We start from the raw sequence: 23,219 nt of genomic DNA, 5'->3' as shown, positions 1-23,219 counted from the left end.
TTCTTGATGACCAAAGATAGTAGGACATATGCTATCAACTATCTTATTAAATAAATCAGGAGTGTTCCTCATCTTAACAACCTCATCTTCCTCTTGTTCTTGCAAAAGAGATGGTTTTGAACATAAACTTTTTTCTCATTTCAGTTGGTGATTCAGTGCTTTCTTAGGGGAAAGCTTGCCTCTTGGTTTGATATTTACTTGCTTGGGTTGTAAATTATAAATTCAGATAATTCCGCATGTGAATGTGTTTTGAGATCATTTAGCATGCGCTTGGCGCATGCTTGGGTTGTAAATTATATATATTTTTGCTGGAAAAATTATAAAGGTTGCAGTTTATTTTAGTTGATTTGCTTCTCTTCCACTCCTATATTTGACTGTTGTCATCTCAATTCATAGGCTTCAATTTTAGCCTGGCTTCGCCACTGGTCGAAGTTGTGGTTCGCCACCACCACCACCATCGTCTTGATCAGGGAGTGGATCTCGTGCTTCCGCCGATGGCACTTCAGCCTAGGTGTGCGTCTAGGTAGTGCCCATAGATGACCAGCACCAGCAGGAGTGCCACGAGGAGGCACTTCCTGGGGTCGCGATAGCCGTTGCGATGGACTAGAGCTAGGTCTTCGCCTTTGACGGCGCTACGGGGTATGGTAGGTGTGCTTGCTGTTCAGTTGAATTGATGAGATCTCTGTTCTTTCTTTTTCAGTCTGTCCATAGGCAGGTCATTGATAATGGGATTCTTCCAATATTTGTGAAGATAGAGACGAAAAAGGTGACTTCTTTTCATTGAATTTATGGTGGTAATTATGAGAAGGCTAGAGCTGGGGACATATAAGAACTTTTTACTTTATTCCTCTCTTTGATTAACATTATTTGATTGAATGTTTTGTTTTAGCATTTCTGGGGTTGTAATTACTAGAACTGTTGTTGCAGTTCCTGATATTATGACACTAACTTCACCTGGTGAACGACCAAAGTGTCGCAGGGAAGCTCCTTAGTGAAAACATGGAGGTGTTCAAGGTGTAAAGGGATTAAAGTCCCTTGGAGTTAGGGATCTCTCTTATCGCCTCACTTTTGTAGCAAATTCAGTGCATGTATGAACTCTTTTGAGCACATGAATTCCATCTGATCAGTGCATCCTAACATGTTCTTAACATAACATGTTTTACCTTAAATGTTTCTTTTGAAGATCTAGAGGGGGCGAGGCCTCTACAGTAAGCAAATGTTTTACCTTAAATGTTATTAGGTCACAGATGGTAGGAGAGGACCTTAATAACCAGGACACCAAGTTCCCGGGTCGATGGGATTGAGAAACGGGAATGTGGTATGTGATATGCTACTAAAATTAAGTTTTAACACTATGAGAAACGAGAAATGTTGGATGTTCATTGTTGATTTGGTATTTATTATTGGTGCATATTGAACTATCCTTATCTGCAACCTCTTATCTATTTTCTTGTGGCTGTTGAATGTATTCTAAACTTTTTGTTTCATGTCTAAACTCTTGGTTGTTATATTTATGCTCAAAACCATCTCTTTTGTAGGAACAAGAGGAAGATGAGGTTGTTAGGAACTGATAGCATATGTCCCACCGCTTTGGGTCATCAAGAAATTAAGTGGCCAGTGCTTCTTATGTTTTGGGGTGGTGTTCATAAGATAGCACATGAAGGGACCAATCTTAGAGCTGACATCAATGTTTGCATTGTTGGCAACCCAAGCTGCGCAAAGTCTAAGTTTCTAAAGTAAGCTTTGTATGTCATTTTCTTTAAATCATGTCTTGTTAGGTTGTGATGAACTTTTCATAAATTTGATCTTAGTGCTTTTGCTTTGCAAGATAGTACCTTTGACAAGTAATGATAATCATGCATTTGTGCTAAATAGGAATGTCAATTACTTGCCAACTTGTCTCTATTCTCATGAATGTACTATTGTTCTTAACTGATTGAACGTATTTGATTAAATGATAATATGAATTATCTGTCTTGAAATGATGAGAATTTTATGTTAAAGTTGGTTTCATTTTTTTTACTAAAATGGAACTTATATAACTGAATTCTTTCCTTCATAAATCATAAAGAAAAATTTAAAATGTGATTTTCAATCCAATTGCCAGATATATTGTTGCCGTTATTCCAATATTTGTTTGCACATCAGGGAAATCATCGACTGTTGGTGTGACAACAACTGTTGCTAAAGAACTTGAGGCGGGTGAATTATGTATTGAGATACTGACAAACGAGTTGTGCTCCAACTTCTAATCTCTTATTCAATGTGAAATGGAATTATTCCTTTTGTTTTGCTTGTATGCAGTTAGCGGCTTCTAATTGTAGAAATTGTCATTCCGTGTACTCAAATCACACCAAGCATTCCATGTATTTGAAGGAAGGGGAGCTGGCTACCTCTTCTAGAGAGACAAGCAGTAGGCGATGGATTGCTGCTAGCAAGTTTTCTAAGTTCAATGTCAGAGTATACTCCTTAAAAAGTGACTTACTCTGGCACGTACCTTACTATATCTTTTAAGATATGAAAATATCTACTTTTAGTGATGCTAACAAAAGTATAGAATAATAATTAGTATTTTTGCATATCAATGTATCTTATCATATTGATTCCATAGCAAAAGACGAATATACACCTATATCTTTTAAGGTATGTAAACATCTACTTTTAGTGATACTAACAAAAATATAGAATAATAATTAGTGTTTTTGTATATTAATGTATGGGTAAGATCACAAATAAATTACGAAACCTTTTTCTATAATATTATAACACATTTGTACATGAGTTATCGTGGTATTTTATCTTCCCGTTGCAACGCACGGGCATCCACCTAGTATAAATAGATATTAAGATATTTATCCAAATATAATTATTGTTTATTTCTAAACACTAAGGTACGTGTAGTCTCGTGGTTAGTCCTAAATTTCTAGAGCAGACGGATGTCGGTTCGAGTGCTCGCTCTGCATTGTTTCTTTATATAATTATTGTTTATTTATAAACAGTAAGGTACGTGTGGTCGAGTGCTGGACAGTCACAGTAGCCGGCCACGGGTGCTGCGGTCCATAGGCGGTACTTGGGAGCGCTGGGCGTAGGGCCCATAGGGCACGACGTTGAGGCGGGGCGTGCTCAAAGTGTCAGTGCGGAGGGTGAAGCCGTTATATCAGTAGTTAACCACATTAGATTCATAATATAATAGTATAGAATAGTCATACTTAAGCTATATTTGCTGAACTCTCAAAGCTCGTTTTTACTCATTATTATAACGCTAAAATTGGTAGACATTATCTTTACTTAAAGTCAGTCGCGGTAAAGTAAATTGGTACCGACCAAATTAAACATGTCGACCGCGGCCGCCGGGCGGAGTGATCGGGGTTACACGGGGTCATGGCATATTCCGTTCATTCTGCTCCAACCTGCTTTGACAAAACAGAATTATTAGGCAACAAAGTGTTTCTCTGTTTTTCCACTGTCTCGCCTTTTTTTTCCCCCGGTGGTGCTTCGCCCCCACTGCATATCTCGAGAGGCAAACTACCCCCTTCCAGAACGTGAGGTAAAGACGCAAGCTATTGCGTGTGTGTGTGTGTGTGAGAGAGAGAGAGAGACCCTGCTCAGTGGTATTGACGCCCGCCAGCGGCCCACGGATTGGCGTCCCTCCCGCTCAGTGCGTGGCATCGAGTTCTTCCAGGATGAATTGATGATTTGATGGTTGAGGTGAGGTGAGGTGAGACGCACCACTTGCGTGAAAAAGATAGTCCAGGAGCTGCCGGCGGCGTGAGGAAAAAAATGGAGTCCTTAATTCTCTCTTCTTTCCACTCTATACACTTCCTCCTCGCCACGGCACTGCATCCATTCACCTTTAATTTTGTTTTTTGTCCAGACATGCACACCGTGCCTGCACGACGACGACGATGCATCAGTTCGGTCAGGACTTGGGAGCTACGTACTCCAGCTAACTAGCTAGCTAGCTCCGCCGGCCGGTCAGCATGGGGCTGTTAAAACTTCATTAGCGCGCCGCGCCATGTCACACACATCATGCATGCATTATTCTCGTACCCACTACTACGGGCACCATCGACTGTCTGTCTGTACGTCATCGGCATGATTTGCAAGGTTCGTCGTCTTGGACCGTCTCTGTGAGTCTGACGCTCTGAACTTGTTTCCACACACAGTCAAACTGGTTGATTGACCAGCCATTTGAATCATGACTACCACCAAACTAGCTACATCTATACATAAGGTTCCGGAATATATGGATATATATATATTCCGCATGCACGTGCTTAATTGGCTGCTCTTTGTTTTTATCGTGGAATGGAGATGACAGCTGATGCACTTCAGTCAAGATTAAGGGTTAGTTTGGTAACTCCATTTTTCCAAGTGATTTCTATTTTCCTAAGAAAAAATGAACTAATTTCCCGTGTAAAATTGAAATCCCTTGAAAAAAATAGGGTTTCTAAACTAGATATGTTTCTCCATCAGTAAACCGCCCGTGCATGCATGTCTCGGGTAGCTAGTAGTTGGGTCCTGATTCAATCCTCATATATGCAGCTGCTTTTAGCCATTTTATTGTGAAGAAGCTTACTCTCGGGCTAAGCTCCCTCTCGTAAACCACTATTACTAAAAAAGAATATTGATTTGGAACGAGCTATAATATCGGATTCTCAATGGGTACCGAGTAACCAATATTAATTTTAAAGTTGAGGCATTTTATTATGAGATCAACATTAATACTATAAACTTAGTTAAGGAGGGCACGAGCGAGGGTCAAGACTTTAGTATTGGTTATTAAAGAGAATGAGATAGGTATGTGGAAGGCAAAAGTTACACTTTAGTATTGGTTATTAAGTACCTCTGGATAAGAACTGAAAATGGACCTTTAGTAATGGTTGTTACAATAACCAATACTAAAGACCTTTGGCGAGAACCAAAAGGGGACAATTAGTATTGGTTTTTACAAAGAATTGCTAAAGTAACCGGTACTAATACACGGAAGGTCATTTCTCTAGTAGTGTATAGAGAACATGTATACGTATTTTTTTTAAAAAAAAACTGTAATACATCATGTGGGTTGTACAACGAAGAATACACCATTTTCTCAAGCCCACATATATCGACCGTTTATATCAAAAAATGGGTGTACAGATTTACTCTGCAGCAAGATGCAACAGCTAGCGCGTAGAAAAAAAAACAAAAAAAGCCAGAACCTTGGCCAAGACAAGACTTGACTTTTGCCACGCAGTCCCCACCACAGCTACTGTACTGTACCACCAAAGCTTCGAATCCGTGCCGCACGCACAGTTTGCGCACGTGACTGCGAGCAGACAAGTCACACACTGGCGGTAGTGGCAGCAGTATCAGAACTTTGACGAGACCACCGAGACGAAAACCAAAAAACGGGAGAGAAGAATCGCACCATCCTCCGTGCACGGGCCTGGGACTGGGACCGGGAGCGAGCCGGTCAAGCTCCAGGACCGACAAGTCGCTGGCCGGCCACTTGCATTGCAGGCTGCCGGGGCGAGGCGCTGGGACGAGCGGCCAAGTCCCACCTGCCGACCGGAAGGCCGGGGCTCCAACTCCATCCAGAGCCTCCCTCCATCCACTCCACGCGACGCGCGGCGACTACTTCGCTAGGCAAGCCAGGCCACATGCCACAGGCCAGGCCAGGCGGCCGCCGCCGCCTCCGCTCGCATCTTCGACGACGGGGTCCACGCCACGCGACGGCGACCGCATCCATCCGGTGCGAGTGCCGAGTGCGGCCCGGCCGAACGGGGCGGGACGGGACGGCATCCGCCCCGCCTGCGCGCGGGGCCCTCCGGCGACTCCGTCTCGCGCGTCCTTTCTCCCTGGGTTTGTCGTTTGTTTTTGTTTGGTGGGTTCAGAGATCCACGTTTCGCGTGCAGGCGCGTGGAGCGCTCCGGTTGGCAGGAGGATATTGTCGCGGTCACATGTTCCACGTGCCCCCTTTCCTTTCCTTTCCTTTCCCTTCCCTTTTCTTTTCTTTTTCCCAATCACTCCAAACAAATCAGGGGGCGCACCGCGCTCTGCTCTCCTAACGTACGTACGTACACTCTACAATAAGTGCTTCTCATGAAACATGTGGGCTGACGGAGCACAATGTTCGTGTGCTTAATAATTCATACACTACATGATACCCATGTTGCAAATTGCCGGTGCTAGCTCCACGCTAGTGCACGACACATGTTCTCCAGAGTCACCGGTACAATCTTCAATTAATCTCCACATCGTTTCGTTTTCGTAAGACACGTGCGCAACGTAACCTAAGGTTCAAAAGTTGGCTAACAAGTGGCATGACAATGTGTAGACCGTACCGGGTATATATTTAGCCCGTGCCATTGATCCATACACAAAAGTAGCATGTTTGGTTTGCTGTCTAACTTGTCACACTACTTTGTCTTACCTTTTTTTTTCTAACTAAGATTAATTAGTCTTTCAATTTAGACGACTAACCTTAGATACAATGTGTCACAGCTAGCTGTGAAGCAAACAGTTTCAACGATGATCAGTTCGGGGCCTGGGCTTCCTGATATCGGGCTTCGAGAGGTGGCCTCGAGAAGTGATTGAAATTGATCGAATGGCAGAGACGACTTTTTGTTACTAGTGATACTTTTTTGTCTTAACTATGAAACCAGCTATGTCTTTTTCTTTATCTGGCATCGTCCACAAATCTTCTTGTCGATTCTTTCGTGAAACCTGTGTTTTTGAAAAACAAACGCAACTACGCAATAGGTAGGGCGACTACATCGCAAGTACATTGAACGTATCTTACGACTGTGACAACTTCAATCACCCCGATCGAGGAGGGCATAGCTAGGGGTTCAACAACTGAGTAGTCACTGGGTAATCTAGATAGTCTTGGATTCTGCGTGCAGTGCCGCTATCTTTTCCTTTTCCCCAATCGCGGAACAGAGACCGCGCACGACATATATAGAAAGTCTTTATCGTGTGGCATCGTGCCAAAAGAAAACCCTCATGCATGCGGATTACTATAATACAATACTGCTGACTTAATTCTCTTGCGGCGTACCAAATGTGGGAAATGCGAAAAACGGTACTGGTGGAGAGGTTATAATTTGGTGCGTGCACCAATGATTCACATTGCTGTAAAATGTATATAGCAGGTGATTCAATTTTTTTCTCACTTGGTCGTCTCTCATGGTCAACATGATAAATAAAAGTAAAGCGCATGAACACAAGACTACATTTTTTGTTCTTCTTAGGGCTAGTTTGGAACCCCGTTTTTTCAATGGATTTCCAATTTTCCAAGGTGAAAACATATTGATCTATATATCCATACATTGACTTTAATGTTTTGGTAAATATGATTTACTTGTTATTTGTAATTTTAGTGGTTCGCCTTTAAGTCAGATTCAGCCAAATATGATCCCCTCGTGAAGCATACTTTAAACTTTATTGTTTAAAGCATACTTTTCGTAAATAAATGTTTAATAAATGATATATAATACGGCAATACTATGGCTTGACTCACATTCCAAAACTCCGAGTTGATGGAGCAAGTGTCAAAGACAACTGCTCGAACTGGCAACATGATCGTGCTACACAACAACAATAAGACAAACTTAAAAGGAAAAGGCACTAGGCCTCTACATGGCATGCCAAACGTCATTGTGTGGCAACACCAGAGTGCCAGGAAAAGAAAGAGTTAGGAGGGAGCACGACACATGTTAGTGGACGTGCTGAATCGGGCACGAGTAGGAGCCAACACAGGGGAGTTAGGGAGGTTTAGACTGCAATGTACGTAATACCCTATGTTCTCTTTTTATTCATCAATTAATGAACACAAATGAGGAAGATATTACAAGTTCAAACACCAGCAAGATCTTCTAGCTCCTCACTGCATGGTTGTGGTTATAATCCACCTTTATGTCTACCTTCTAGGAAAATTCCTATGAAAGAGCTCTAGGTCTAATCCACCTTTAGTCCATCTCCCTATATTGGTTTGGACTATAATCCAATCTTCTGGAGTTGAATCTCCTAAGGATTTGTTCGTTTACACCAATCCAGGTCTAGATTAGTATGAATTGAAATTAAATCCATATCACAATCCATGCACTAAAATAATCCAAGACTACTTAAATTTTTTTTGTTCGGTTAAACCCATCATGGAATATAACCCAAGGGTTTGGGATTTTTTAAACTATGGAAGGCATGGATTCTATCCATAGCTCATTAGGATTGGGACAAATCCATGAAGATATCGCACAAGTTTATATTAGAATCAATGGATCAAAAGAATAACTAGCTTTGCGAGATACATGGATTAGATGATGGATTTAATTCTACTATATGACTGGGCGTGTGAGGTATGGATTCACCCAATCTAAATCAAAATTTAATCCACACTGGGATTTCATCTCATGTAACCGAACAAGGGCTAAAGTGTTGCACAACGCATCCCTTTTATAGTTCGAGAGAAGAGAGGTTACATGGAACTTAAGTTATTGCTAAGTAGCAGTCTATAGAACTTTTTTTGATGTGGGGGACTCTTTTTCTAGGCCGTACTATGTTCCTAATGGGCCCATGCAGTCACATCATTAAGTATTATATTTACGTATAGGTGTAGGCACACGATGTGGGGTGAATTTCTTCACGGTTTCTTGTACGCCACCGATCGACGATGAGAAGAAAGAACTCAACACAGGCAGTTGTGACTTCTTCCTTTTTATACGTGCCTTTGGATGCCGTCCAGCTCTTGTCAAAAAGCGGGAATTCATCCTCGCGGGGCCAATCCAGTCCTCTGTTTCATGCATCATGTGCATGTATGTCTTTTTTTTTTTCTTTTTTTCTTGTTGTGGATAATTTGAAGACCTCCTGCCCACCCTGACCACACACAGACACACAGGAGTATACCCCACTTGGTAATCTCGAAGAAACTTGTCGCCCCCCACCCCCTCCCTTTTTTTAGGAAAAGATCAACAGATCCGACCTAGTCCGTGGTTTTCTCCCAACTTTATTACCCGGTTCCTTGTCGTCCTGCTCGGCCGTCTAGTTGTTGGCTGACCTGCCCTGCCGCGAAGAGATCAAGTTAGCCAAGCCAACTTGTTCTTGGTGACAAGCAGCAGCAGGCAGGTCGTCCAAGTCCTGCCTGAGCCTGACGCTGCAGTGTGCCTCTGCGGGGGCGTCCTTCTCGTCAACCCGGAGTCTCCCGACTGTCCCTCGGCGTGTGCCAGGTCCAGGTCCAATGAATATTTCGCGCCAACATCACGGCCGGCCTCGAGAGCGGAGTTTTTCTAACCCCGAACCAGCAAGAATCAGCAACCCTGGTGGGCGGTGGCGGGGCTCCACCCACCACCTGATCATATCGGGCTCAGCGTGTGTTGGGAAATGCACATTTGGGAAACTGGGCAGGCAGCAGCACCGCAGCAGGCATACGTACATGGTCGAAGCCAACACGATTGTTTGTATGTGTGTCTGTGTTTTTTAATATATAACCTACGTGGCCGCATGACCGATTGACTGAGTTCCAGTTGCAACGTAGTACGACATCAGAAAAGAGGGGGGGCGACAAAGGGCAAGAGCATTGTGGTTGTTTGCAGCTAGGCAGGTGCTAGATGTGTTGTTAGGAAAAAAATATCCTTAGGCTAATCACAGTGATGATTTCATGTCCCTATTTCCAAAAATACCACATCAGCTTTGTGGATGAATGAAACAACCTCTTTTAATAAAGAGTTTCATCTTATTATTTCATATGTCAACGTACTTCTTAAATGCTGCATATAAATAACCAATATGATTTACTCAATTATATAAAGATGAAACAAAACACTCTCAGTGGAGGTTTCACGCAGTTTCTAATACCTTGGAAACGAGTTAACATGGTTTCATCCCCATGAAACTTCATGAAACTCTTCCTTCTTAAATTATGTGACATGTCATCAAAATAGCTGATGTGGCAGACTAATTAATACATGAAACACCTCATGAAACCTCCATTGTGATTAGCCTTAACAACAGAGTTGCAGGACGTACATGTAGTCCCAAACAAGTGAAACGTAAAAACCTCTTGGAGGTAAGTATTTTATCGATATAGAGCTGCGTACAGTTAGACAGAGACCGGGCAACAAGCAGAGGGAAGGGCAGGCTAATCCTCCCAAAATGCAAGCTAATAAATCGCAACCTGTTCATCTTTCTGGTGTACTTATTTCCTTTGACCCCTGCGGCGACCCTTTCCCCCTGCGGCCTAGCTGGGCTTTTCCAAGCGCTGGCCTGAGCCTGAGCCTGATCCTGATCCGGTCGGTCTCGCCCGGCGCCCGCCACCACACCGCAGTCCGGAGGATTAGTTTAAGCCACAGGTTTAAAACTCGCACCACACGCGTAGATCACATCGACGCTAGCCCACATGGAACAAAACTAAGGGTACTAATTTAAAAAACCCAATAATAATGGCCTCGTCAGCACAGGTCGCAAATACCATTCTCGATCGCCGTTCGTGTGTGTGTCCCAGCTTTGATATAACTATGTTCTGTCACTCACGACCAAGACGACGACGACGACGACTACGTACGACGGACAGGGCCTTCGATCGCTTCGCTTTGCCCACGGCCCCAACTCCCAAGATGCTTCGTCTCCCGAGTCCCGACCCCGGAACTAGCCGTCGCCGTCGCTCTCTTCTCAGAGCCACTCAGCAGTCCAGCTCCAGCGGCCTTCCCACCAAAACCTGCAGCACCGCACGCACATGACATGCCTAGCCTAGCTCCTCTGCCTGCCTATATATTCGCCTTCCTGCAGCGATGCCCCCCTCGTCCAAGCGCAAGCGCAACTCGCTCCCCAGCGCTCCTCCTTAATTAATCCCTTGCATGCCTTCCAGCCGCGCTCGCGCCTCATCAGGGACGGCGGCGGCGGCCATGGACCCGTGGATCGCGCAGCCTTCCCTCAGCCTCGACCTCAAGGTCGGCCTCCCCACGCCGGCCAAGGTCGTCTTGGTCGAGGAGACCAACAATTTCTTGGCCGTCAGCAGGACGAAAGACCGGGAGGTATGTGTTGTAGGCGCACGATCGAGCATAGCTCGTTCGCTGGCCGGACTACGTACGTACGACACCGCCGCGATGACTTTGTGCTGATTGGCCACTGACTGGGCCGATACAGGTGGAGGCGCTCGAGGCTGAGCTCCGGCGAGTCGGCGACGAGAACAAGCGCCTCAGCGAGATGCTGCGGGCCCTGCTGGCCAACTACACCGAGCTGCAGGGCCAGGTCAACGACATGGTTGTGGTGGCCGCCGCCGCCAACCGCCAGTCCTCCACGTCGGAGGGCGGCTCCGCGGCCTCGCCGTCCAGGAAGCGGATCCGGAGCGACAGCCTCGACACCGCCCCGCACCACCAACAAAACACCCGCAAGCCGTCGCCGTCGCCGCCGTTCGCGGCCCACGACCAGATGGAGTGCACGTCGGCCGCAGCCACCGCCGCCGCCGCCTTCCACCACGAGCCGGGCAGCCGCGTCCGGGAGGAGTGCAAGTCCAAGGTGTCCCGGCGATACGTCCACGCCGACCCCTCTGACCTCAGCCTCGTAAGTAACGGAGGATGCCGCCCGTGCACCATCGCTTCTTCTTCTTTTTTTCTCTCGCGCCGGATCAGCGTGTGCGTACGGTACGGTCAATAATTATTAACTAGCTCGTGCCCCACGTTGAACAAATAAAACAAAACAGGCGGTGAAGGACGGGTACCAATGGCGGAAGTACGGGCAGAAGGTGACCAAGGACAACCCCTGCCCGCGCGCCTACTTCCGGTGCTCCTTCGCGCCGTCGTGCCCGGTGAAGAAGAAGGTGCAGCGCAGCGCCGACGACAGGACCATCCTGGTGGCCACGTACGAGGGCGACCACAACCACGCCCAGCCTCCGCGGCACAACGGCGGCGGCAGCAAGGCCGCGACGAGGTCGACGCCAGCGGCGACCGAGGCCGCGCGACCGGCGCCGCCGCCACTGCCGCTGCAGCACCAGCACCAGCACCAGCAGAAACAAGAGGCCGCGACGGGGCCGTCGTCGGAGGTCGCGAGGAAGAACCTCGCCGAGCATATGGCGGTCACCCTGACGCGGGATCCCGGGTTCAAGGCGGCGCTAGTCAGCGCGCTCTCCGGCCGGATCCTCGATCTCTCCCCGCCCAGGGATTAACTAATTAATACGTAGACGAGCATGATGATTATTCATTGACGAACTGTTATTAGTCCGTAGACAGCAAATTTGTTCAGAAGCATATATGTCAATTTTTCACCAGGCCAAGAAGTGAATTTGAGCTGCTTACTGCGAATATATGCATCTCCGTTCGAAGTTGCTAATTCAAGCACGTACGCCATTCAAGGTTCAAGGTAGATGATGTAGCCTGGAGATTAACGGCGTATATAATTATATATATGCCACATGCCAGTACACCTTGAAGCGATCAAGGTTGAGGACGACCGAGTTTGTACGGCTCCGGAGCGCGTGGTATGTAGAACATCGATATTATCATCGCATGCATGCTGGAAGCGACAAACAAGTTCGTGCAAATCTCTCGCTCGCAGGTGTAAAATTCAGGGAGACCTATCCCTGCCGAAGTGCCGATATAGTATTTCATCTTATTCGGCTGCTATTTTTTTCGCAGATGTACCCGCCTTTCCTATTACACAATTAAGCTCATTCATCATATGCATGAACTCATGTTCAATATTAGTTCAAAATACGATTCAATCACTTGATATAAAGGATGATTTAGAGGTTGATTTTGATGAAGTGGAGTTAGACACAAGGATTTGCAATCTTAAATCAACCATAGGGAAATCAAAATCTTTACCATGTGGCCGCAAGAGGCACAGAAGTGTTAATAAGCAATCTAAAAAGAGTTTATCATAAAGTTTTTTTTTTAAAAAAATAGCAGAAATCTATCATGATTTGCCGAGGGTCCGAAAAAGTAATCTTCAAAGAACCCTTTCCCGATAAAATATTTGCCGAGTGTAAAATGACATTTGCCGAGTGTCTGGGACACTTGGCAAAGAAGACGAGTCCGGTAGTGTCAGACTTAACTAAACATCGATACATTTCGCGGTTAAAGATCATGGTTTGGATTTGATAGTAGTTCTGAAAAACAGAATATGTCAATAATGAATTCGGCATGACTATTGGGTGTTGGATTTTGTTTGCCATTGCTTACCTTATATTGGGGGTAAATTCAACCATTCTAAATATCCCTTTAGTTGTTGAAGGAGAATTTTGTATTAAATTTCATCTTGACAATAAAACCGACAACTTTAATTAGATCCTCGTGGCACTCTATGGTCCTGCACAAGAAAGAGTTTAAATCGAGTTTCTTGCTAGAACTTGTTAGAGCATGTTAGGATAATGTTTCTCCCATCATAATAGGAGGGGATGATAATATTATGAGAAATGTTAAAGAAAAAAAAGAGTAACTTCAATGTGCCTTGACCTTTCCTCTTTAATGTTGTTATTTGTAATTTTGATTTAAGAAAAATAACCTAACTAGGTGCCAATTTACCTAGGCATGTTCCTTGGACAACCCAAATTATGAAAAAAATTAAAAGTTACTAATGACTATAGTGTGGGAATTTAAATACCCATTAGTGTCAGTACATGCTCTAGTTAGATGTGTCTCTGATCATACGCCTCTATTTCTAGATACACGACCCTGGATTTTGAGGAACATCGAAATAATTCTCATATGAGGATTTTAATGAGAAAATTATAGAAATCTAGAACAAACTAGTAAGAGAAAAAACTCGATACAAAAGTAGCACCATAAGTTATGTAACCTTCATAGATTTTTATATAGCTGGGCAGCTAATAAAAATAATTCCTACAACAGAAAAAATGAGCTTCAATCAACCATCAATACAATAATCATTACCTAGCTTGGACATTGCTGCAAAGCTTAAGGACTTGATTGAGATGGGAAGGACAAGTCTTCTTTATTCTTGAGACCAATTATCGGCCCTCCTCTGAGAATAATAAATTAAATATTACTAGCGGGCCAAGAGAAATAATATCCTTTTGGGATATAACAACATGCCATACTTCCAAATGATTGCAAATGGCAAACATGGAAAGGAAATTAGTTTTTGCCTAAAGGATGCTAATGGTAAGATTGAGGGACAAGATAATCTTAAATCATATATTACCAATTTCTATATTTTTTGGTGAATCTAAAGGTAGCCTTCTCTACATAAACGAGAGTGATCACTTCTCCCTTTTCTAAGAAAGAAATCAACGTACTTGGATCCATTGAATTTTTAGTTGATATTTACTAGAGGTTTTGCGATAACATCAAAGCTAGGGGACCTACTGCCATTGTCCAAGACAAATAGAATGGTGATCTAATGCTCTTTAGTCTAAACTTTGGTACAGTAACATTTATACCTTAAGTTAGAGATACAAAAGTAATTCAAGGCACAAGTTCTATTACGGGTGGAGTGGTAGATGAGGCATTGAGGCTTAACGCAAAGAATGAGGTCGCAGGTTTAGTTCCTAGTTGTCATGTAAAGTGTGAAAAATGTTGCGAACCCGTTTTTATTTTCACTGACGATTGTAATATGACGGTTCTAGAGCTACCTCATGACTCATGTTAGTCATGGTTAGTGTATTTATGATTTATTAAATATTTCTTATGATTATTTTTATATTATTTAATCTTTTTAATTTCTTTAAGCTCCCAATAAATTGTGGCTCCGCCACACTGATCTACATTGTCACAAAGCCAAGATAAGACGCTAATTACACGACTGTTACGATCTACCGGTATTTGCTGCGAGGATGTATTCGCTTGGTGGAAACAGAATTACAGAGTAGCAGTAGCAGGGAAGACAGTAGCGAGAGGAGAAGAAGAAACTTGAGGAAGAAGATAAACGTAGTTCTGTTACATCCTGCCTCCTCCGTAGGTCTCAGCGAGCGTATATCTTCAGGTTCTCCATTCTGGGCCCTGGAATCTCACATTGGCCTTACGCTGGCGTGTTCCCCTTCTCAGCCCAGCTGTAGTAGTCTCCTCTTGAGGCCCACCAGTCTCCACATTGCTCTGTTGCTGCTGTAGCTCCTCGGACACGGCTGCTTCCGCCTGCTGCACCTGGAGGTCTTCCGAAGTCGACTCGCGTGGAGAGACAGTGCTGACAACGACCTTGTGTAATCTCCCTTTCGGAGGCCTGTCTCGCAAAATGAATCCGACAGCAATGATGTACCAAAATTCTCTAGAAAAAAGTTGTCTTGTCTCAATTTATAATCAGGGCTGGATTCCGATTATTGAAACACTTGCGCAGCTCAAACTTTTAGATAACACAAAATGAGGTTTTAGCCTACAGCATTTGACCACGCATATGCGGCTGTACAAATTAAATAGGAACCACGATCTCTTAGCTCATATACCGAAAATACATCGAAGAAATAATATAGATTAACATGTGCAGCTCAAATACACAAGCATGGATTGATTAACATGTTGTATAAAAGAGTACAATTGATGTGAACCGAGTATGGCTTGATTTATTATGGTTCTTGTGGTGGAACATGTCCACACACGTTTTTTTTCTCAACATGGTATCGATGTTTTGTATATATATATTCTGGTATTTGGGTGTACTGTTTATTCAATAGTAGGTGACAGCGCCCATTAACAGATAAGTATTTGTTTGTGACTTCCTTTTTAGTAGCCAGTGACGTGTCATTAATTTGATAGCGAGATATCTGGGATGATTTTGTTAACCATTAGATCGGTCTTAGTCTTGTTGACAGCAAGAGGTACCTATTAGTATAGCGTTTCTGTCAGCCTTGGATTAGCCTTTCAGAATCAGAGGTAGTGTAGATAGATGATATATTTTTGGTACACATGACATATATAGAGTTATGGTGCACAGAAATTCGGAGTTCTAGACCAGATCCATATGTTCTGGCGGCTACGGGAGCTCTTCTAGCAGTCAAGCAGCCGGCCGGGTCATGGCATCCAAACTGCCACGTCCCCGATGACGACGACGTGAACTCCGAGCAGACAGCAGATGTCGGAATCGGAAGACGAAAAGAAGCAGGCCGCCGAAAAAATACTGTACACCCGACGCGCGCGGTAGGGCCCGGAAGTCGGCCACACCGGTGGTGCACGTGCGCGGGACCAAGTTGTAGCTACTGCCTACTAGCTAGTAGCTACCAATCGTATGCTCCCGCTCCCCTCCAAGCCGGCGCCTCGAGGTGGGGCCCAGAGGGGGAGGGGGGAGAAGGCAGCAGACGGGGCCACGAAGCCGAGAAGAAATCGGAAGGGAGGGAGAGGGCTGGAGGGGCCGTGGCGGATAGGGCTAAAAATGGATGTCTAGATATTCGAATTATTAGTATTTGTGTTTGTTAAAACTGATAATATAGATATCTGTATCCGTATTTAATTTTAATATGATTGTCAAATGAATACATTCAAATTCAATTTATAGTACTTTTCTTTGGCCGATTTCATATTCGTATTCGAAAAAAATCATGAAACATCCAGTACTATCCGTATCCGTATCCGTGAAAAAAATATGTTTCATGAAACCATTTCAAACTTAACATTATCACTAATTACTAATTACAATGATTTTAAGTTTAATAATATACTAAAAATGATATATATATATATCATTTAAAATATTAAAAAAATATTTATAGATAAATATATCAACCTTATATTTCTAGTGATATTCATTAATAAAATTCAATAGGTTTCATAAACATTCAATTATAACTCTCCACTTTATCTATATAGTGAACACATCTCAACGAAGTTTCATAAACATTCAACTACAACTCTCCACTTTACAATATATAGATAAATTTATTCATGTTTTCATTTAAGTTTTGGTACACACATTTATATAGGACATTCGTTCATTTTAGAACGAAAATTTGTTTTTCTTGGTACATTTACTATTTTATATCAATTCTAATTTACTTGTATCTGTACAAATGACAGTGATTAAATATCACGTGTTGTTGTTTATCTTTTGTTACATGCTTTGATAGTTTAAAAATATTATTTATATAGTTTTGTTGACTTGGATATGGAGGATCACGAGAAATCTATTTTAATTTAAGTTTGTTTTGACTATCATAAACTTGTACTTAAATAAAAATCCACATATACATATGTTAAATTTTAGGATATGCTGTTTGAGTTGAATTGAGTAAATATCCGAATAAGAATTTGGATTCGACTATCCGTTTTGTATTCGTATCCGAAGATATTTAAATTCGTATCCGAATTCGGACTAAAATATGGTAAACTGTGACATTCGAATTCACATACATCCGTATTCGATCCGTTTCCACCCCTAGGGGCGGAGGCACGTGGCAAGGAAAGAGCGGGCCCCACTCGGTCACTGATCTGCTTTGCTGGACGTGGATGGAGGCGGAGCGGAGATATTGTTATAAAACATGTTACAAAACATGGTGACCAATCCAAGGGACTCAATGATTTCTCCTCAAGGGACACACTCCTTGCGGATGTAGCCCTTCGCTCTGTATATAATCAGAGTCTTCCCTGTAATAAAGCATAACTGTCACTTTCTCTCAAACTCGTTTTTACTAGTACACAACACGTTATCAGCACTTGATCGCGAGAACAAAGGGAGAAGGAGAAGAACACTCGCTGTTTTTGACAAGAACGGAGACAACGGCCTCCAAATCGACAGGAGACGTATGAAACAAACCGTTTCCCTTCGCATCTGTCGTATGTATGAAGTTCTCCAAGTTATCGATGATGCGTTGTTGGAGGCATTCGTCGTTGGGCAAGATGCTGCGATTCCACCGGTGAACGCTGAAAGGGAAATGTGCCCTTGGGCAATTTCTATAATGTTTTGGTGATTAAGTGCCCAACACATTTAATTGAGTTCTAATGTGCAAAATAAAGTGAGAAGTGCAAATCAAAGAAAAAGGTATATTTCTAGACTTAGTACATTGTTTTGAGTACTAACATATTTTGTCTAAGTGCTAGAAACAGGAAGAAAGGAATTGGAAAAAGACTTGGCTCTATGCAGCCAACTCCAGCTTGGCTTGGCACACCGGACTGTCCAGTGCGCCAGGCTGGTCCGCGTGAAAAGGCCGCTCTCGGGACTCGACAGCGGCGTACGACTATAATTCACCGGACTGTCCGGTGGTCGTTCGTGGCGAACTCGTCGTCCTCGGGAAAAGCAAAGGGGCGACGTGGCTATAATTCACCGGACTGTTCGGTGGTGCACCGGACTGTCCGATGAGCCAACGGCCGCCAGCGCCAACGGTCGGCCGCGCAATCCGCGGGCGACGCGTGGCAGCTCCAACGATCGGCAGGGGGCACCGGACCATCTGGTGTGCACCGGACCATCCGATGTGCACCATACAGTGTCCGGTGCGCCAACGGGCCCGGAGCTGCAACGGTCGTCTGTGCCCGATTTGGAAGGCAATCGCGCACCGGACTGTCTACAGGACCTGTCCGGTGGCACACCGGACTGTCCGGTGCGCCACTCGATAGAAGGCAAGGATAGCCTTCCTTGTTGGTCTTCAACGGCTCCTAGCTGCCTTAGGGCTATAAAAGGGACCCACTAGGCGCATGGAGGAGTCACCCAAGCATTCACTAAGCATCCTAAGACTCCAAGACTCTAACTTCACACATTCGATTCTTTGTGATAGTGATTTGAGCTCCATTTGAGTTGTGAACTCCGTGCGTTGTGTTTCGAGCTCAAGTCGTGACTTGTGTGTGTGGTTGTGCTGCTTATTTGAGTCTTGTGTGTGTTGCTCTTCCCAACCTTACTCCGTGATTTCTTTGTGATCAATATTGTAAGGGCGAGAGGCTCCAACTTGTGGAGATTTCTCGCAAACGGGAAGAAAACAATAAGAAAGCCATGGTATTCAAGTGGATCGTTGGATCACTCGAAAGGGGTTGAGTGCAACCCTCGTCCATTGGGATGCCACAACGTGGAAGTAGGCAAGTGTTACTTGGCCGAACCACGAGATAAAATCGCGTGTCTCTTGTGATTGCTCTCTCTGTGATTATTTGTGTTCGCAAGAGCTCGCATCGTAGACTTGATTAACTTGCGCTAATATCTCTTTAATCAAGCTTGTTGGAATTTAGTGTTGAATTTTACAGGATCACCTATTCACCCCCCACTAGGTGCTCTCAATTTGTATCAGAGTCGTACTCTTCACGTAAGGAACTAATCGCCCGAAGAGATGGATCCTAAGGGAAAGGGGATGGTGGTCAACGACAAGGAGAAGGAGTCCATCTTCAACGAGCCAAGAGATGACAAGCCCGTTGACTTAGGCTCGAGTCACAAGAAGAAGGACGGTGTTGGGGGCATGCTTCGTAGCCGAAGATCCTAAAGGAAGAAAACACCTTCGGCAGATTCTACCAGAAGAAGCGCCGAAGCTATCACCTATAAAGCTTCGGCGCAATGACAAATCTCAAGACGAAGGGGTGAACCGACTTAAAGATGAAATGACCTAAAGACCCATGATGTTTTGTGTCATTATTGTAGTCGATTGTAAAGGGCATAAATGTAATTTTACACAGGCTGCGCCCTGTGCCTATAAATAGATGAACAGTACTCCTATACTGTTCACGCAATCTTGTAATCACGGACACGTCACGCTGGAATTATTGTCCTATGCCAAGACGAAGGTATAAATGTACCTAAATATTATATTATGTTTTAATATTCAGATTTGTGCAATAAAATATATGAATAATATTATATGTTTTCGCTATACCTTTTCTATAATATTTCACGCTTTATATTTCATTTTATATTATTTTATAAGTATGATTACGAAGGTGCGACCCTCGTAATATTTTGTTCATGGCCTTCGTCCGAAGCTCATTAAATCCTTGGGGAGATAATGCTTCAACGGATGAAGGGCATTAATATTTAACATTTTATGTTGCCTTATTCTTGATTCATAGCATTTGAGAATAAGTCCCCAACATTGGCGCCCACCTCCGGTGAACTCACTTCCACTTTCTGAGCTGATGGCTTCGTTCAACAACCAAGCTGGAGCTGCTTCGGCTCCGAAGCTCGTACTCCCGATAACAGGCGGTTCATGCTCAGAACCGGCCAACAAGAAGCAGAAGAAGGAGGCACGGAGAAGGGTACAACATGTTGAAGTGCAAGGACCCTTCATCAAGTCAAGATGGTCCCACATCCCAATTACCTTCTCCCAAGAGGACCTTCAGCTCAAGGATTACCCTCACAATGATGCTATGGTTATTTCTTGTGTTATCAAAGGGTTTCTAGTTCACAATGTTCTGGTTGACACAGGCAGTGCAGCAGATATTATATTTGCCAAAGCCTTCAGGCAGATGCAAGAGCCAGAGGATAAGATTCATGATGCTACACACCCTCTTTGTGGCTTCGGAGGAAGGCAGATTGTAGCGCTCGGCAAGATCACGATGCCAGTGACCTTCGGATTTGTCAACAATACAAGGACTGAGCAAGTTGTGTTTGATATTGTCGACATGGAGTACCCCTACAATGCAATCATTAGTCGTGGGACACTCAATGCTTTTGAAGCAATTCTTCATCCAGCATATCTTTGCATGAAGATACCTTCGGATCAAGGGCCTATTGCTATTCATGGAAGTCAGGAAGCTGCCAGAAAGGCCGAAGGAAACTGGACAAATTCAAAAGCAATCCATAATATAGATGGACCTGAAGCTTGCGAGCAATACAAGTACAGAAGGGAGAAGGCTGCTTCGGCCGATCAGCCGAAGCCCATGCTCTTATGTGAAGATATAGCAGAGTAGAAGGTGTTGCTGGGATCTCAATTGTCTGAGGAACAGGAGAAAAACTTAACAAGGTTTTTGTTTAACAACAAAGATGTCTTTGCATGGTCCGCCAATGATCTCTGTGGTGTCAATAGGGATGTCATTGAACACTCGCTCAATGTCAATCCATCATTCAGACCCATAAAGCAGAGGCTTCGGAAAATGTCTGATGACAAAGCCGAAAGTGCTCAGAATGAGGTGAAAAGACTTCTCAGCGCTGGAGTCATCAGAGAAGTAAAATGCCCAGAATGGCTAGCCAACACTGTTATGGTGAAGAAGGCCAATGGTAAATGGAGAATGTGCATTGATTTTACTGATCTCAACAAGGCTTGTCCGAAGGATGAGTTTCCATTACCAAGGATAGATTCTCTAGTAGATGCAGCAGCTTCGTCCGATATCATGAGTTTACTATATTGTTATTCAGGCTACCATCAAATTTGGATGAAAAAGGAAGACGAGCCAAAAACAAGCTTCATAACCCCCAGTGGTACATATTGTTATCTTTGGATGCCTGAGGGGCTCAAGAATGCTGGAGGAAGCTTCAGTAGAATGACAACGAAAGTCCTTCATTCTCAGATAGGCAGAAATGTGCTAACTTATGTTGATGATATCATAGTAAAAAGCAAGAAGCAAGAACATCACATTGCTGATCTGCAGGAGACATTCGCTAATTTTAGGCAAGCTGCCCTGAACTTGAATCCAGAAAAGTGTGTCTTCGGAGAAAAGAAGGGGAAATTCCTTGGTTGTCTAGTTTCAACAAAACGGATCGAAGCCAATCCAAATAAAATCAAAGCTATTCTTCGGATGGAGCCGCTAGGCACAAAGAAGGGGGCTCAACGGCTGACAGGAAGACTGGCATCTCTGAATCGATTTATATCTAGATCAGCAGAGAGAATTTTACCATTCTTTGAAGTATTGAAGTCAGCCGAAGTCTTTCAATGGAGGCCAGCTCAGCAGAAAGCCTTCGAAGAGCTGAAACAGTATCTGATAGATCTAACGACGCTAACTCCACCCGCGCCAGGAGCTCCTCTACTGTTGTACGTAGCAGCTTCGTACTCTGCAGTGAGTGCGGCACTTGTCCAGGAGAAGCTTGAAGGACAAACTAAAAAGCAAGCCCCAGTATACTTTGTCTCCGAAGTTCTCAGTTTATCAAAGAAAAATTATACAGAATTGGAGAAGGTGCTATATGTTGTCTTAATGGCCTCCAGGAAGCTTCGACACTACTTTCAGGCATACCATATAATTGTTCCTTCATCATAGCCTTTGAAGGATATTATGAGGAACAGAGAAGCTACTGGAAGGATTGGAAAGTGGGCTGCGGAACTCAACGAATTCAGCATTGATTATGTGCATAGATCCTCGATTCAGTCCCAGGCGTTAACAGACTTCATCGCTGACTGGACGCCAGGGGCTCAGGAAGAAGAAGCAAGAAAAGATGCCGAAGCTTGGACAGTGTTCTGCGACGGTTCCTGGGGAACCTTCTGAAAGGGAATTAGGCTTACACCTATTTCCTAATTGATTTTGGTGGTTGAATTGCCCAACACAAATAATTGGACTAACTAGTTTGCTCTAGTCTATAAGTTCTACAGGTGTCAAAGGTTCACAATAAGCCAATAAAAAGACCAAAAAAAGGGTTCAAACAAGAGAGCAAAAGACAACCCGAAAGGCACCCTGGTCTGGCACACCGGACTGTCCGGTGTGCCACCGGACAGTGTCCGGTGCACCACCGGACAGTGTCTGGTGCACCAGGGCACTCGAAGCCAAATTCTCTACCTTCGGGAATTTTCAAGGGCGCTCCGCTATAATTCACCGGACTGTCCAGTGAGTCACCGGACAGTGTCCGGTGCACATCGGACTGTCCGGTGTGCCAGCGGAGCAACGACTACTTCGTGCGCAACGGTCGACTGCAACCGCATTCAATGCGCTACAGTGCGCGCCAGAGGTAGAGCACACGAAGTTGGCGCACCGGACAGTCTACAGGACCTGTCCGGTGCACCACCGGACAGCCCAAAGGCCCCACAAGTCAGAGCTCCAACGGTCGAACCCCAACGGTCTGCTGACGTGGCTGGCGCACCGGACAGTGTCCAGTGGCGCACCGGACTGTCCGGTGTGCCATGCGACAGCACACTTCCAACGACCATTTTTGGTGGTTCAGGCTATAAATACCCCAACCACCCCACATTCAATGGCATCCAAGTTTTCCACTCTCCTACACCTTACAAGAGCTAGCATTCAATACAAGACACACCAAAGAGATCAAATCCTCTCCCAACTCCACAAAGCTTTAGTGATTAGAGAGAGTGATTTGTCGTGTTCATTTGAGCTCTTGCGCTTGGATCGCTTCTTTTCTTTCTCATTCTTCTTGTGATCAAACTCATTTGTAATCGAGGCAAGAGACACCAATTGTGTGGTGGTCCTTGCGGGAACTTTGTGTTCCGATTGATTGAGAAGAGAAGCTCACTC

General features: G+C 44.3%; 1 protein-coding gene and 1 long non-coding RNA gene across 2 annotated transcripts; one reads left to right on the top strand and one right to left on the bottom strand.

Annotated features, from left to right (window-relative positions):
• Nucleotides 1-5,028: 5,028 nt before the first annotated feature.
• On the bottom strand, nt 5,029-5,861 carry LOC103638820 (uncharacterized). Its single transcript, XR_559048.2, has 2 exons — nt 5,411-5,861; nt 5,029-5,330 (listed from the first exon to the last, which is right to left on the bottom strand). It is a non-coding gene; the product is annotated as an uncharacterized lncRNA (long non-coding RNA).
• Nucleotides 5,862-10,521: 4,660 nt separating this feature from the next.
• Nucleotides 10,522-12,325, top strand: LOC103638821 (WRKY transcription factor WRKY28). Its single transcript, XM_008661631.4, has 3 exons — nt 10,522-11,009; nt 11,122-11,538; nt 11,678-12,325. The coding sequence occupies exons 1-3, from the start codon at nt 10,833-10,835 to the stop codon at nt 12,137-12,139; spliced, it is 1,056 nt and encodes a 351-aa protein (XP_008659853.1). The 5' UTR covers nt 10,522-10,832; the 3' UTR covers nt 12,140-12,325.
• Nucleotides 12,326-23,219: the final 10,894 nt, after the last annotated feature.

The sequence above is a fragment of the Zea mays genome, chromosome 9, assembly GCF_902167145.1.
Source record: "Zea mays cultivar B73 chromosome 9, Zm-B73-REFERENCE-NAM-5.0, whole genome shotgun sequence".
Taxonomy (NCBI): domain Eukaryota; kingdom Viridiplantae; phylum Streptophyta; class Magnoliopsida; order Poales; family Poaceae; genus Zea; species Zea mays.
Note: the sequence above shows the minus strand (reverse complement) of the source record. Positions and strands in the feature narration are given on the sequence as shown.

Coding starts and splice junctions, on each gene's coding strand:
- LOC103638821 (XM_008661631.4), top strand. CDS start 10,833: ATGCCTTCCAGCCGCGCTCGCGCCTCATCAGGGACGGCGGCGGCGGCC. Junction 11,010..11,121: donor GCAGGACGAAAGACCGGGAG/GTATGTGTTGTA, acceptor GGGCCGATACAG/GTGGAGGCGCTCGAGGCTGA. Junction 11,539..11,677: donor ACCCCTCTGACCTCAGCCTC/GTAAGTAACGGA, acceptor AAAACAAAACAG/GCGGTGAAGGACGGGTACCA.